General features: G+C 46.4%; 1 protein-coding gene across 2 annotated transcripts in view; it reads right to left on the bottom strand.

Annotated features, from left to right (window-relative positions):
* Positions 1-13554, bottom strand: part of KDM4B (lysine demethylase 4B) — a 246379-nt gene that overhangs the window by 58734 nt on the left and 174091 nt on the right. For both annotated transcript variants that reach the window (XM_053295002.1, XM_053295003.1), the window contains exon 10: positions 4070-4221. In XM_053295002.1, coding sequence (XP_053150977.1) covers positions 4070-4221 — 152 coding nt within the window. The remainder of the gene's footprint in view (positions 1-4069; positions 4222-13554) is intronic.

Genomic DNA, 13554 nt, shown 5'->3' with positions numbered 1-13554 from the left:
TGCAGCCACCAGACCAGAGTCCCATGCACCACCCTCAGCACTGGAATCAGAAAGTGGGACTGAAGGGCAATCTGCTCGTGGGAGGGGAGAAGGAGATGCTGAAGGGGTCGGGAGTGAAGGCGGGACCAAGGCAACAAATCCTGACATGAAACCATCATGCCTAATACGGCTGATCATCTCCATGAGGTCCATTGCATCCTTGACTCTGAGAGAACATACAGCTGACAGAATCTTGAGCTGCCTCTCCTGCATCAGGCAGACCTGATAGAGCCTGGTGCCTATCGACATCCCAAGATGATCCAGTACCTGGGATGGAGACAGGGAATTCTTATCCAGGTTGATCATGAAACCATGTTCCTACAGGCACACCAAGGGATGTTCCTCAGGGCCTGTTTTTGGACAAAGATTTCACCAGGATGTCATCGGGAACAGATAGATACCCTGTTTGTGCAGCTGTGCCACTGCCATCACCAACACCTTGGTGAAGACCCGAGAAGTCAATGCCAATCCAAATTGGAGAGCACAGTACTGAAAGTGTCTCATGCTGTAGCTGAACCGAAGGAATTCTGGTGACGTTTTCTGATTGCGATGCGAAGATAGCCCTCGGACAAGTCAATCAATGCTAAGGAAGACCCCTGATGCATGCATGCCAGGATGGACTTGAGAATTTCCACCCTGAAGGTTCTTGAGGAACTTGTTCAGCTACTTCAGATCCAATATTCCCCTGGTGTCTCCATTTTCCTTTGCTACTAAGAAAAAAAATGGAATAGAGCCCAGAGTGGATGTGAAAATTTGGAACCGGTTCTATGGCAATGATTTTGACCAGATGTTGGATGATTTTGACCAGAGCTGTTCTTATGCTTCCATAAAAATATGTACTCTTAACTCCTTTCCAAGGTGCACACTTGATTTCTGTGCACTGGATGACTAGTGTAGCATTTGTGACCTACCTTAGTTGAAGAGTACTGGAGGGCAGGAAAGTCTCTGGCTGATTTTCCTGTGATTCACATGTGCAAGCAATTTCTTGATGGTAGCACCATCAAGTGACGGATGAGCACGTGTGTGAAGCAGCCTTTGGCAAGAACTGAACAAGAGAGCCCAGGCAGAACGGCAGCATACATGTCATAAATAAGTAAAAACAGATAAACATCCGAATGAATTAAGAACTTATTTGTACAGTTGCTTATAAGGACTGAATTAGCCACTGGGGAAGAAAACAAGAGCTCTCCATTGCAGAGTACATGAAGAACAAGCAACTTTTGTTCTGTGGATTCCACATTTGCAAAAAGCAGCCAAGCTGAAGCCAACGCTCGCAACATCTCCCAAACAGCTCCAGAAGCCACTCAGACACAAAGTCAGACCTTCCGTAACGGGGCTGAAGGAGTCTCCGTCCTATCAGTTAAGCAGTTGCCAGTAGTCAGGCTCCATCCTTATTTAAAAGCTGCCCATCTAGAACGTAGCCATTCATCTCTCCCGTCTTCCCTTCTCAAAGACCCTCCGATTTGCCTGTGCCACTTATCTCTCATCCCCCAGGAGACATCGGCATTTTTCAGGCCATTTATTTCATGCTGGAAGCTGAACAGGAGGTGAGCACGTACAGCTCAATGCAGTTCTTCTGAAATGGAGCGGCAGGGAGTCACTTGCTCCGACTGCCTGGCTCCTTTGCCACACACCAGCAGCCCACGTTCTCTTTAGCTGCCTCAAGGAGGACAAATGGGCGTAACAAGCTCTAGGAGCAAGGGGGCTTGGGAAATTGTTTTCAGGCCTGGTTTTCAGTCACAGCGCACATATTTTGCATGCAGAAGGTCTCAGGCTCAATCCCTGACATCTGCAGGTAGGGCTGGGGAAGACTCCCATCTGGAATCTTAAGAACTACTGCCAGTCATTGAAAACAATCCTGCACTAGATGGACCAAGGGCCTGACTCCGTATACAGCACCTTCCTGTGTTCCTATGATGAACTTGCCAAAAGAAGCCATTGGCTAGAATTTGGCATCCACAAAAAAAGAGAATATGGCCAGATCCCCATTGTTGGTGCTCCCCAAACGTCTGACAGCAAAGGGATCCTTCTTCTTCTTAATTAAAATTGGAGGCACCCTTGAATCTTACAGTCCTTACTTTTAGAGTGTCTAGAATGTCAGGCAGTGGTCTGACTCCGAGGAAGAATTGTCTGATTCACAGCTCCCTGAGGGAACCCTCCTGCAGGATACTGACGAAGAAGCCCCTTGGACAGAGCACTCACCTGCTGTAGAATAGCAAGAGGTTGCCGGAGAGTCATTGCTTTCTTCAGATGGGGAGGAGCTGGGACCAAGCAGTAGACCAGTGAGCCATGTGGAACGCCGAAGAGAACGTAGAAAGGAGCAGCGTGTTGGGCAACGTAGAAGCAGCCTGTTGGCTGCAAAGTCTGATGGGGTGGCGCCTGAACTTGCAGCTCGAAGGCAGGCAGAGGTCTTAATTGGCTTCACCTGGTGTGGGACCTTGAAGAACTATAAAGCCAGACCACTCTGTCGGCATCACGCTGGTTTCAACTGATCGCTCTAGCATGCGGATTCCGTTTCCAGCTCCCAGAACAATTGTGCTGTTTGCTCTTGGACCCCTGACCCTGGCCTGGATATCGACGTGTGACTTTCTCTGGAACCCTTAGACCAAGGAACTGGCAACTCAACCCTTCTCCTGGCGACCCTGATTGGACTTGGCATTGACTACTAATTTTGGGCTGGTGATAAGGAGTAATTTCCCTTGTTTCCAACCCCTGTGTACTTGACTGCTGCTAAAACCCAGCTTCACTCCTCCGCACTCTAGCAGCTGCTTTAATTTATTGCAGGAACGTGCGCCACTGACATAGAAGGCTCTGCTCTGGAAATGTTTGTGGAAAAGCAGTATATAAATATTTGTTGTAGTAGTAGAAGTAGGAAGAACGACTCATCCTCAGCGGAGATCACACCCTGCATTTCTGCACGAATCACTGTTCTGGGAAAACCACCTCTGGGGCTGCAAACTACTGTACATCAAGAAATGCCAAATTCCAGCCTGAGGAAAAAACTTCAGAAAATCTGTAGGTGTCTATTTTACACCATGTGCACTGATTCTCCTGTCAATGGGAAAAGACAAGGAACTACACAACAATCCCACCCGCCTGCCCAAACCTGCCCTATCCGATCACTCCTCTGGCTTCCAAAGTATCACCAGCCATTTACCACACACATTTGAGCCCATCTTGTTTCTACTGTATGCAAGACAACTTAAATCAGAATCCACTTCAAGTTTCCTGGTTATATTTGGTCACATAAAATGTTGTTAAATCATCATCAGGAGCAGCAGCTCAGTGGCAGAAGGGCACAGCTTCAGTCCCCAGCATCACCCGGTGTAAGACAGAAGGGCTAGGAAAGGTCTTGGAGAACTGCTACAAGTCAGCCAGACTGGCCAATGGGCTCCTTTAGAAGAAGTATAAGGCAGATCCACAGAGTTATATCCTGGAGACTCAATGAGAGATCAATGAGAGGCCGCTTCTGTGGATTGGCATCTTGACCCTCAGCTAGACCCCTAAGCCATCCCTTCTGTCCCCTCCCTCTGGAGAGAAGAGTCTGGAACTGGGATCATTAATGGCCGGGGGACAGGAGAAACCTCCATCCTCTCCTCTCCCTCACACACAGAGATAAATAAAATACGAACTGTCAGCAAGACTAAATTACTTCCGAGTAGTTCTGTCCAGAGTAACTCCCAAGTAGTACTATGGAGTATCGACATCTGTGTGTCAGCCACATATTTTTGCTCTTCTATCTGAGCATCTTGCAGATCTCACCTTTGGCTGCTGTTCTCTCAGCCTCGGCCCCCATTTTGGAGAATAACTCTCTGCCTTACAAAGACTGAGGAGCATAACTAGGAAATATGAGAATACTGGCCTAACTTACAAAGACTGAGAACATCACATATATGCAATGCTTTGAGGATTCAAAAGTTACACACACACACACACACACGGTATTATGAAGAACTTCAGGAGGGAGCAAGATTTTCAGGATGTTGAGTGCAGTGCCTGAACTACCGCAAATACACAGCCCTGGACTGACCCTCTTTGCTCTTCTCCTCTTCATCCAGGCTCAAACCTCTTCTCTGGTCCACCCTCACATCATCCAGGGCTGTCTCCATCCCCATGACATCCCCAAGTGACTTCTGATCCTGCGTCTTGTGCCTTCGTGGCTGGCTTCGTTTTCTGTTTGCTCTGGAATTGAGATGAGAGAGGAAAGGTTACTGTCTTATCCATGGACTGGTTCCCAGCCAAAGGGAAAAGCAATGGTTTCTATCTTGCAAAAGATCCTGTCTGAGTTGCCTGCAAGGATATTCAGAGAAAGAATGATACGGCTAAGCTGGTTCCCTGAACCAACAGCAAACAAAGAACATAGGACATCCTTTGCCTGCTGTGAATTGATCACACCCGTGATCAGTTTACAGCATGCAAAAAAGGTGGCCGTCTAATGAACTCATGAAGTTCTATTCGTAGTCAGATCTTCTCTCTTTGTAATGTGCTGCAAATACTTAGGCAGTAGAGGGGAAGAGCAGAGACACGAGACACACTAGCACGAACCACCAGTTTGCTTCCCCTGATCTAGGGGCCAAGCCTCAAATTGCGAGGACCTTGGAGTTTCCCTTGACCCATTCTGGAGGAGTTTGTCTGGAACCCATAAAAGACTCCTTTTATTCATTATAACAGGTACAGGCAAACTTGGCTTTCCAGTTGTTGAACAACAACCACAGCTATGGCTGGAGAAGGTGGGATCATGGGAGTTGTAGTTCAAGAACAACTGGAATTGCAGCCTACGCTTCACGAGAAGGATGAAGAAAGAAGCCCGTGTCTTTTCCTCTGTTAAAGACCATGGATACTGTGCTGCAGTGCCACCAGAGCATACAGAATGGGGAAGATGGTATCACTCCACACACCTTCTGCAGCATGGCACAGTGTGAGTAGACCATGACCAGACCACCATGTCTATCACCACCTAAGCCCACCACACCCCAGCAACTGGGGGCACTGAAAATGGCAGGTGTGGAACTTTGCAAATGGGTATGATTTCCCTCTGTACACAAGACAACAGAAAAGATTTGCAGGTTATATGAGCCAACTCAGAGCAACCCATACTCTTTAATTCATCACTGTCCAAAAATAAACACCCAGAACATCCTGACATACATGTCTGAGAGTATATTCCGGATGGTCAAGGAGACCCAACAAAACTGGAAGACATTTTTGGAGAACATTCCAGAAGCACCAACTGCAGCCTAGCCTCCAAAGAGCCCTTTCCTGTCTGCTCCCTAATAATAATAATAATAATAATAATAATAATAATAATAATAATAATACAATTTCTATACCGCCCTTCCAAAAATGGCTCAAGGCGGTTTACAAAGAGAAATAACAAATAAGATGGCTCCCTGTCCCCAAAGAGCTCACATTCTAAAAAGAAACATAAGACACACACCAGCAACAGTCACTGGAGGTCCTGTGCTGGGGGTGGATAGGGCCAGTTACTCTCCCCCTGCTAAATAAAGAGAATCACCACGGTAAAAGGTGCCTCTTTGCCCCGTTATGCAATAAAAGCCTCTGACCGCCAAATTCCGATCAGTGTTTGCAGAAAGGTTATTATACCATTCCTCCTGTTTGTTTTCTAACAAGCCAAATTGCAAGTCAAGGGGCTAGTGATGTGCACGGAACCAGGTGGGAGAAGTTCGAAGACGGGGGAGGATGTAATTACTCCTTCCGCTTTCCCCCCGCTGGCACTCTGTTTGCAAAGGGTCCATTGGGGAGGAAGTGTACCTCCCTGCTGCCCCGTTGGACCCTACATCAGTGGAAATACCCAATGTGTCTGAGCGCGTCAGTGTGTGCATGTCATGCTTGCACACCAGATGCATACAGGAGCATTGGGTACATCCGCTGACATAGGGTCCGACGAGGCAATGGGGCGGCAGGGAGGTACGCTGCCACCCTAATGGGCCCTTTGCAAATGGAGCGCTGATGGGGGGAAGCAGGGGGAGGGGTAAGTGCACCCTCCTCCGCCCTTAAAGTCAACCCCCCACCTTCAAACTGGCGGAACCGCCGGTCATTCGAACCGGTTCCGTGCACATTCCTACAAGGGACTACACATCTGTGCTTGCCATACACATCTATCCAAAAGTTGGCCAAAACTTCTCTCCGAAGCATGCAGACAAGATTACCAGCATCTCTCTTGTGCGTATTATGCATATTTGTGCATTTATGGGAGTGCAAGAGGGGTGGCCATTTCACTGTTACCTGAATTGCTGCCCATTGCTCTCAGTCTATTAAACACCCCCATGCTTGCCATCTCCCACATCTCACTGATATTGGCATGGTAAGCTTAAAACAACAACAACACATACACACACACCAATACCCACATGGTGTGGCTGCCTCCCTTCACAGCTACTGCACCTGCCAACATATAAAGGAAGAAGAAGCACAGAGCCACCCACAACCACCCAAAGAATGGCAAGTGAGATACAAAACCCAACTGGCCTGGGCGGAGGGAGAAAGGCACCCTGCAACCAGAAGAGGGGGGGAAACCAATGGAGAAAGCAGAGGACCTACTAATGGCTAGACACGAGCCAGATAGTCACTCTCCATGTGTGGGTGTTTGCTTCACACCCACAAGACAATTTGTTAGCAGAGACACAGTGGCAGAATCCAGGTTTGGAACTTTGTTTTATTAAGATTTGAGAGAACTCACCATACTTCCTTAGAAAGGAAGTGACACGGTCTCCCAATTAACAATAAAACTTTCACTAATTGGGCAAGGAAACCATAACTGTCAGAGAGAGCTTGAAAGAATTGTTTTGAAAATTATTGCTGTATGTAGAACATTCTGATGCAAAGTGCAGTTTGCTTCCACAAATGGCAACGGAAGCCTTTTTCAACACACACACACACACACACACACACACACACAATGTACGCAATCCATTTTAAGAGTGATGTGTTACCCTTGCGAAGTTACATTGTCTCATAACTTAGGATCATGGCTTCCACATTTTTGCCATCTGAATGTAAAGTGGGGAACAAGGCTACCCGTGAATCTGGTCAGAGTCTTGCTGAAAGCAAATTTAAATAAGCTGCCCCATCTCACCCACCCCGCAAGGAATTACCGGTCACAAACTTTCTCAGATGATGTTAAATTATTGAAAAATTATTGCTTCTAGATGTCAGCGGGAACTGTATTTTGCAGAGTTAACACTGCGATTGGCCCCTTTTCTATCCCAGGTCCCAGAGCTTGTTTGCCCCGCTCCATGGATTGCCTGTCGACTCAGGCATCTGTCCATGGTACTTGTGTCTACATTGAAATGGCCATAACTAAATAAGTCTTCATAAACCTGAGCCACTATTGGATGTGCTCCTGCCTGCTTGTCAGCTCCCTGCAGATATATCTCCCAATGCAGACCAGGGTTTTATGGTCCACCAACCCAGCTGAAGCATGAAAAAGAGCACCTGCACGTATGGGATGGCAACCAGATCCTAGACCTGCCCAGAATGGTTGCTGTGATTCTTTGGACCGCCACAAAATGTCAATTGCCCAACAATGTTTTAATATAAGACTTTGCTGTGTAGGGAGAATGCAGGAGTAGAAGATCAAAAGGGCAATACTGGTGCACCTGGAAAAACTTGGCTTCCCCCAACTCTCATGTAAAGCTGCTTCTTTTCCTGAAAGCAAAATGGATGAGCGGCCAGGATGGAGCAGCCGGGGAGGGTGGGAAGAGAGGAACATCCAGTTTGTTTCTCCTGGCTCAGCAGCCCATTCATAAAAGCCTTCAAATGCAATGAATCTTTGCAGAATGGAATCACCACTCTCTATTGACAATCCGCTCTGTTGACCAATTAGCTTCAGCCACAATCAATTAACTGATGTGCAAACAGCAATTGGGTCCTGCCAACAGCTTTGCTAAACAAGGCAGATTTGGGACAAAATCAGCAATGCACATGATAAACAAGAACAAAGGAGAGTGTGATAAGAGCTCCAGCAAATAAAAAAAAATTTTTTTTAAAAGGAGTCTGTAGTATCACTTTTCCAGGTAGAAGTGGAAAAAACTTGCAACAAAAAAACTTACAGTGCCAGGAGAGGGAGGGAGGGAGAGGGGATCTTCAGCACATTTTCAGGCATCAATTCTACATAGGGCAGGGGTGGATGGATATTCTCTCTCTTTCCCCATCCTGGTTTTTTTTTGGGGGGGGGGTACTTTGAAGTGTGGGCACGCAGGTGCCTGAGATGTTCCCAGCACATGATATTTGACTCACTGACACAAGAACCAATGTGCCCCACTAAAAGAAGGAGAAGACATTATTAAGAGCAAACACAAGCCACCCCACCCAAAAGGACAACCTGAAAAACAAAATCCTCAAGCAGTCATCCTCTGCATTGGCGGGAGCAGACATGATGAGATTGCTGATTTAGAGTTAACAAGGTTTTCAAGGAGAAGAAAGGTATTATTAGCCTGGCAGAGGCCTGCCTGAGCAGAGAAAATGTGTTTCAATCTAATAGCAACAGACATTTTTAGTAAAAGCAGGTTGGAGTAAGAACTACGGGGGGGGGGGGGGAGAGAACAAGCAAGCAAAGAAAAAGAAGTTGGTTATGCTTCTTTTGATCACTGAGTGGCAATTACTTTGCAGGGATAAGTGACGCAAGCATGATACATGATGCAGACGAGCACAGCTGAAGAAACCAGGCCTCCTTCAGCCCTGGCTGCTCCAAGAGGCAAGAATTAGAAGAGGAGCCCAAGAGAGCACCTGAAATAGCAATAGCAATAGCACTTACATTTATATACCGCTCTATAGCTGGAAGCTCTCTAAGCGGTTTACAATGATTTAGCATATTGCCCCCAACATTTCTGGGTACTCATTTTACCGACCTCGGAAGGATGGAAGGCTGAGTCAACCTTGAGCCCCTGGTCAGGATCGATCTTGCAACCTTCTGGTTACAGAGCGGCAGTTTTACCACTGCGCCACCAGGGCTCAAATGCGGCCTTTGTTCATGCAGAGTGCAGCAGCTACAGAGGTTTGCGCATCAGCTACATCAGGATTGTTGACAAGAAGCTACCAAGGTGACATGAGGACTTGCATGGCAAGACAGACAACAAAAGGGATAGGAGTCAGGTATATCCAAATAAAGGGGGGAGATGATATCATGTACCCCACCCCACTACTGTACAGTAGCAAGCACTTAAGTGAGGTTAAACTCCTTCACAGCAACTCACAACAAATCCATTAGAAAAAGTATTAAGAGGGGAACCACTGAACCTGAATCTGTGTTTTAAAATGTTAACTATATCAATGATTAATTGTGACATTACTGGGGTTATGATGAGGTCTAGATGCTGCTCTGACACTGATGGATGCCTCTTCCATCACCCTCACACTCCCAACTGGAGATGGGCAGCATCTCTCCAAATGAGGAAGGCCTCAGGCTTCACAAGCTGCTGTGGAGGCGCAGGACATCTAAGGTAGCCCTACAAGTCTCACAACCCCTGGATGCATTGTATTTGTACAGCATTACACATCTGGTCTAATGCTGGTCTCACTCTGATCAAGGTGGTGTTCCGAGGGTGGGAGGACTCTTGTGATTTCCCCATTGTCATGGACAGACCACCATCTGGTTAAGTCTGGACTCACAATTACACCCCACCTCCTCAGGGGTGAGGGGCCTATTAGGATGGTCCACCCGAGAAGATAATTGGATCCAATAGGATCCCAAGAAGCCTTGGAAGGATTTTGTGTTGGCTCTGCCGGCGATCCGTTGATGCCCTGGTGGAGAATTTGGACAACAAACTCACCAGGGCAGTAGACATGATCGCTTCTTGGAATATGGCTCAAGTGTCAAGGTAGACAACTGGAGCAAAAGTGGAGAAAAACTCAACTCGAATCTGACAGATTACAACTTCTTCTTCTTCTTATTATTATTATTATTATTATTATTATTATTATTATTATTATTAATTCGATTTCTATACTGCCCTTCCAAAAATGGCTCAGGGCGGTTTACACAGAGAAATAACAAACAAATAAGATGGAACCCTGTCCCCAGAGGGCTCACAATCTAAAAAGAAACATAAGATAGATACCAGCAACAGTCACTGGAAGTACTGTGCTGGGGGTGGAGAGGGCCAGTTATAGAGAGCATTTGAAGACCTATGCTCAGGCAAAGAAGCAATTCTTTTCTGCGCATATCGTATTCGCAAGCTCATGTTCAGCCAGGTTGTTTAGCATTGTGAAGGGTCTAATACATGCCCCTCCTCCCTTGAATTAGGAATCATCAGTTACCCATTGTGATGTTTTAAGTGAGTTCTTTGTGGATAAAATCTCTTGAATTGGGGCCAACAGACTCAGACCCCACAATTATTGCAGAGTCTAACGCAGAGATGTCCAGCAACTCCTCTTATGTGATTAGGATGGATCAGTTTCAGTTTGTGACTCCTGAGGATGTGGACAAGCTGCTTGGAATGGTGTGGCCTAACAATACCTGACCCTTGTCCGACATGGCTTATACTATCTGGCAGGGGGTTGTTGTAGAAAGCCTGGCAGATATTATAAAAGCTTCTCTGAGGGAAGGCAGAATGCCTTCCTGTCTTAAGGAGGCAATCATTAAACCACTTCTGAAGACGCCTGCATTGGATCCCTCAATGTTAAGCAACTATAGGCCTGTCTACCCAAAAAGGGAGGGAAGAAACAGGGTTAATTGTAGGAGGGGAACGACGGACAAAGCAAGATGTAAAGAGTGAAAGACTGATAATAACTGGAGAGGAGAAGCAGGAATAAAACCACCAAGTATAGAAGTAAACAACAAGGATAAAATCAACCTTTGATTGCAGAGAGCAAGAAAGCACCAAAGAAGCTGCTAACCCTTCAGCAGACGACAAAGAACTGAGCAAAGGAGGTATGAGAATGAGGCTGGAAGGGTTAGAGCTACCGCCAAAAATCTGAGAGCTTGAGAGATTCCGATAGCTGTTCCTGTGCAGGTGCAGAGCCCATAGACCATGTGAGACAGAGACCATGCCAAAGAAACTGATTATCTAAACCCATTTCAAACTGGCTTTCGAGTGGGCTATGGGGTGGAGACTGCCTTGGTCAGCCTGAAGGATGATATCCAGTGGGGAATTGAGAGAGGGTGTATGGCTATTTTGGATCTCTTGGTGGCTTTCGACATTATCGACTATAGTATCCAGCCCCAGCACAGCCTCCCTCCAGTCGCTGTTGCTGGTGTCTATCTTGTTTCTTTTTTAGATTGTGAGCCCTTTGGGGACAGGGAGCAGTTCTATTTATTTGTATGTAAACCACTTTGGGAATTTTGGCTGAAAAGCAGTATATAAATATTTGTCATATTTGTATCCTTCTGGAGCATCTGAAAGGATTGGGGGTGGGAGGCACTGCTTTGCAGTGGTTCTGCTCCTACCTCTCGGGCAAAATTCAGATGGTGTCCCTTGGAGACTGTTCCTCAAGACATGAACTTTTATATGGCATTCCCCCAAGGCTCTTAAACATCTACATAAAAACGCTGGGAGAGATCAAGAGATCATCAGGAGATTTGGTGCAAGGTGTTAGAAGTATGCTGATGACAACCAAATCTATTTCACCATGTCAACATCATCAAGAGAAGGCATAACCTCCCTTAATGCTTGCTTGGGAGCAGTGATGGGCTGGATGAGGGATAACAAATTGAGACTGAATCCAAATAAGACGGAGGTGCCTATTGTGCGGGGTCGGAACTTGGGAGATAATTCTGATCTGCCGGTTCTGGATGGGGTCACACTTCCCCAGAAGGAAAAGGTACGCAGTCTGGGAGTGCTTCTGAATCCAAACCTCTCCCTGGTGTCCCAGGTTGAGGCAGTGCTTTCTATCAGGTTCAGCTGATATGTCAGCTGCATCAGTTTCTTGAGATAAGCAACCTCAGAACAGTGGTACATATGCTGGTAACCTCCAGACTTGACTACTGCAATGCGCTCTATGTAGGGCTGCCTTTGTACATAGTCCAGAAACTGTCATTGGTACAGAATACGGCAGCCAGGTTGGTCTCTGGGTCATCTTGGAGAGACCATACTACTTCTATATTAAAATAACTACACTGGCTACCAATAAGTTTCTGGACAAAAGACAAGTTGCTGGTTATAATCTAGAAAGCCTTAAACAGCTTAGGCCCTAGGTATTCATGAGAACAGCTTCTTCACTATGAACCCCATTGCCCATTGAGATCATCTGGAGAGGTTCATCTGCAGTTGCCACCAGGTGGCTACAAAGGGACAGGTCTTCTCTGTTGCTGCCCCAAGACCCTGGAATGCGCTCTCTGCTGAAATAAGAGCCTCCCCATCTCTGACAACTTTTAGAAAGTTTCTAAAGGCACATTTATTCAGTCAAGCTTTTTAATTAGTTATGTGGTTTTAAATTGTTTTAAGGTCTTGATATCTGTTTTGTTTTATGTTGCTGTAAATGGCCCAGAGACGGGAGTATGGGGTGGTGTACAAATATAATAATTTAATTAATTAATTAATTAATTAATTTTTAAAGATGAAATTATCCCAGGCTCTCCTGGCCTAGCTGAGACTTTCTCTGCCTCCAACAAGTACCACAAGGGGTGAGGGGCTGGCAGAGAGGAGTCTCTGCTGCCTAATATGGTTAGCTGACAAGAACATAAATCTGATCCTTCCCTGCTGGGTCAAACTCTTTTCCAATGGCATCCTGTTGCATTTGGGTGGGACGGGAACGAGATTGAAAATGTGTGAGGAAAAACGGCTGTGAGTGGGCAGATGAGGGAGAGAAGCCTGTTCACCCATTCCTCTGAAAACAAGAGAAACAGGTTGCTTACCTGTAACTGATGCTCTTTGAGTGACCTACTGCGCAGGCACAATACCCATTAGTGTGAATACACACTGGTTCATGACAAAGAGGGCTCTTTGCTGGAGTTCACGGAGGCCTGGAACTGGGAGGAGTATGCCTCTGGATAAAGGTCACCCCCAAACACAGCAGGGAGATTAGGATCCTATCCCTCAAACTCCCTCTGGTTTTGGTTTTCATAGGCATGCCCTGTATGTCACTTGGCCAGAGGGAGCAAAGGGGCAAGACAGAGGACCTGATCGAGGAGGAGAAATGTGCAGAGGCAATGCTAGCCAATCTCACCAGACTAAAAACTTGTTTTTCAAATGACATAAGCAATTAAACTAGAAAGGGGTGGGAAACCTTGTCAGGATGCTCAAGTCTGTGACAGACAAATCAATTCCACGCTTGTGTGGAGTCTACAAAAGCGGAGCCTATACACACAGCCCTGGCTGTATCAAGAGTTCCTCTCTAGGATTCGGAAACTGAATCCCGAGTGGCACAATAAATCCAGTGCAGCAAATAAACCTGACACACGACAGCCATCTGAAAACGCAAGAGTGAGTGAGTGCAGCTCAAATCAGACATGTCAGTGTTAAATGACATGATGGGGATATTTCAAAATTATGAAAGGATTTGGAGGCAGTCAAATGAAGAATTCTCTACCTAGGCTGGAAAGGCAGGTTAGGGAAC

The sequence above is a fragment of the Hemicordylus capensis genome, chromosome 2, assembly GCF_027244095.1.
Source record: "Hemicordylus capensis ecotype Gifberg chromosome 2, rHemCap1.1.pri, whole genome shotgun sequence".
NCBI lineage: Eukaryota > Metazoa > Chordata > Lepidosauria > Squamata > Cordylidae > Hemicordylus > Hemicordylus capensis.
Note: the sequence above shows the minus strand (reverse complement) of the source record. Positions and strands in the feature narration are given on the sequence as shown.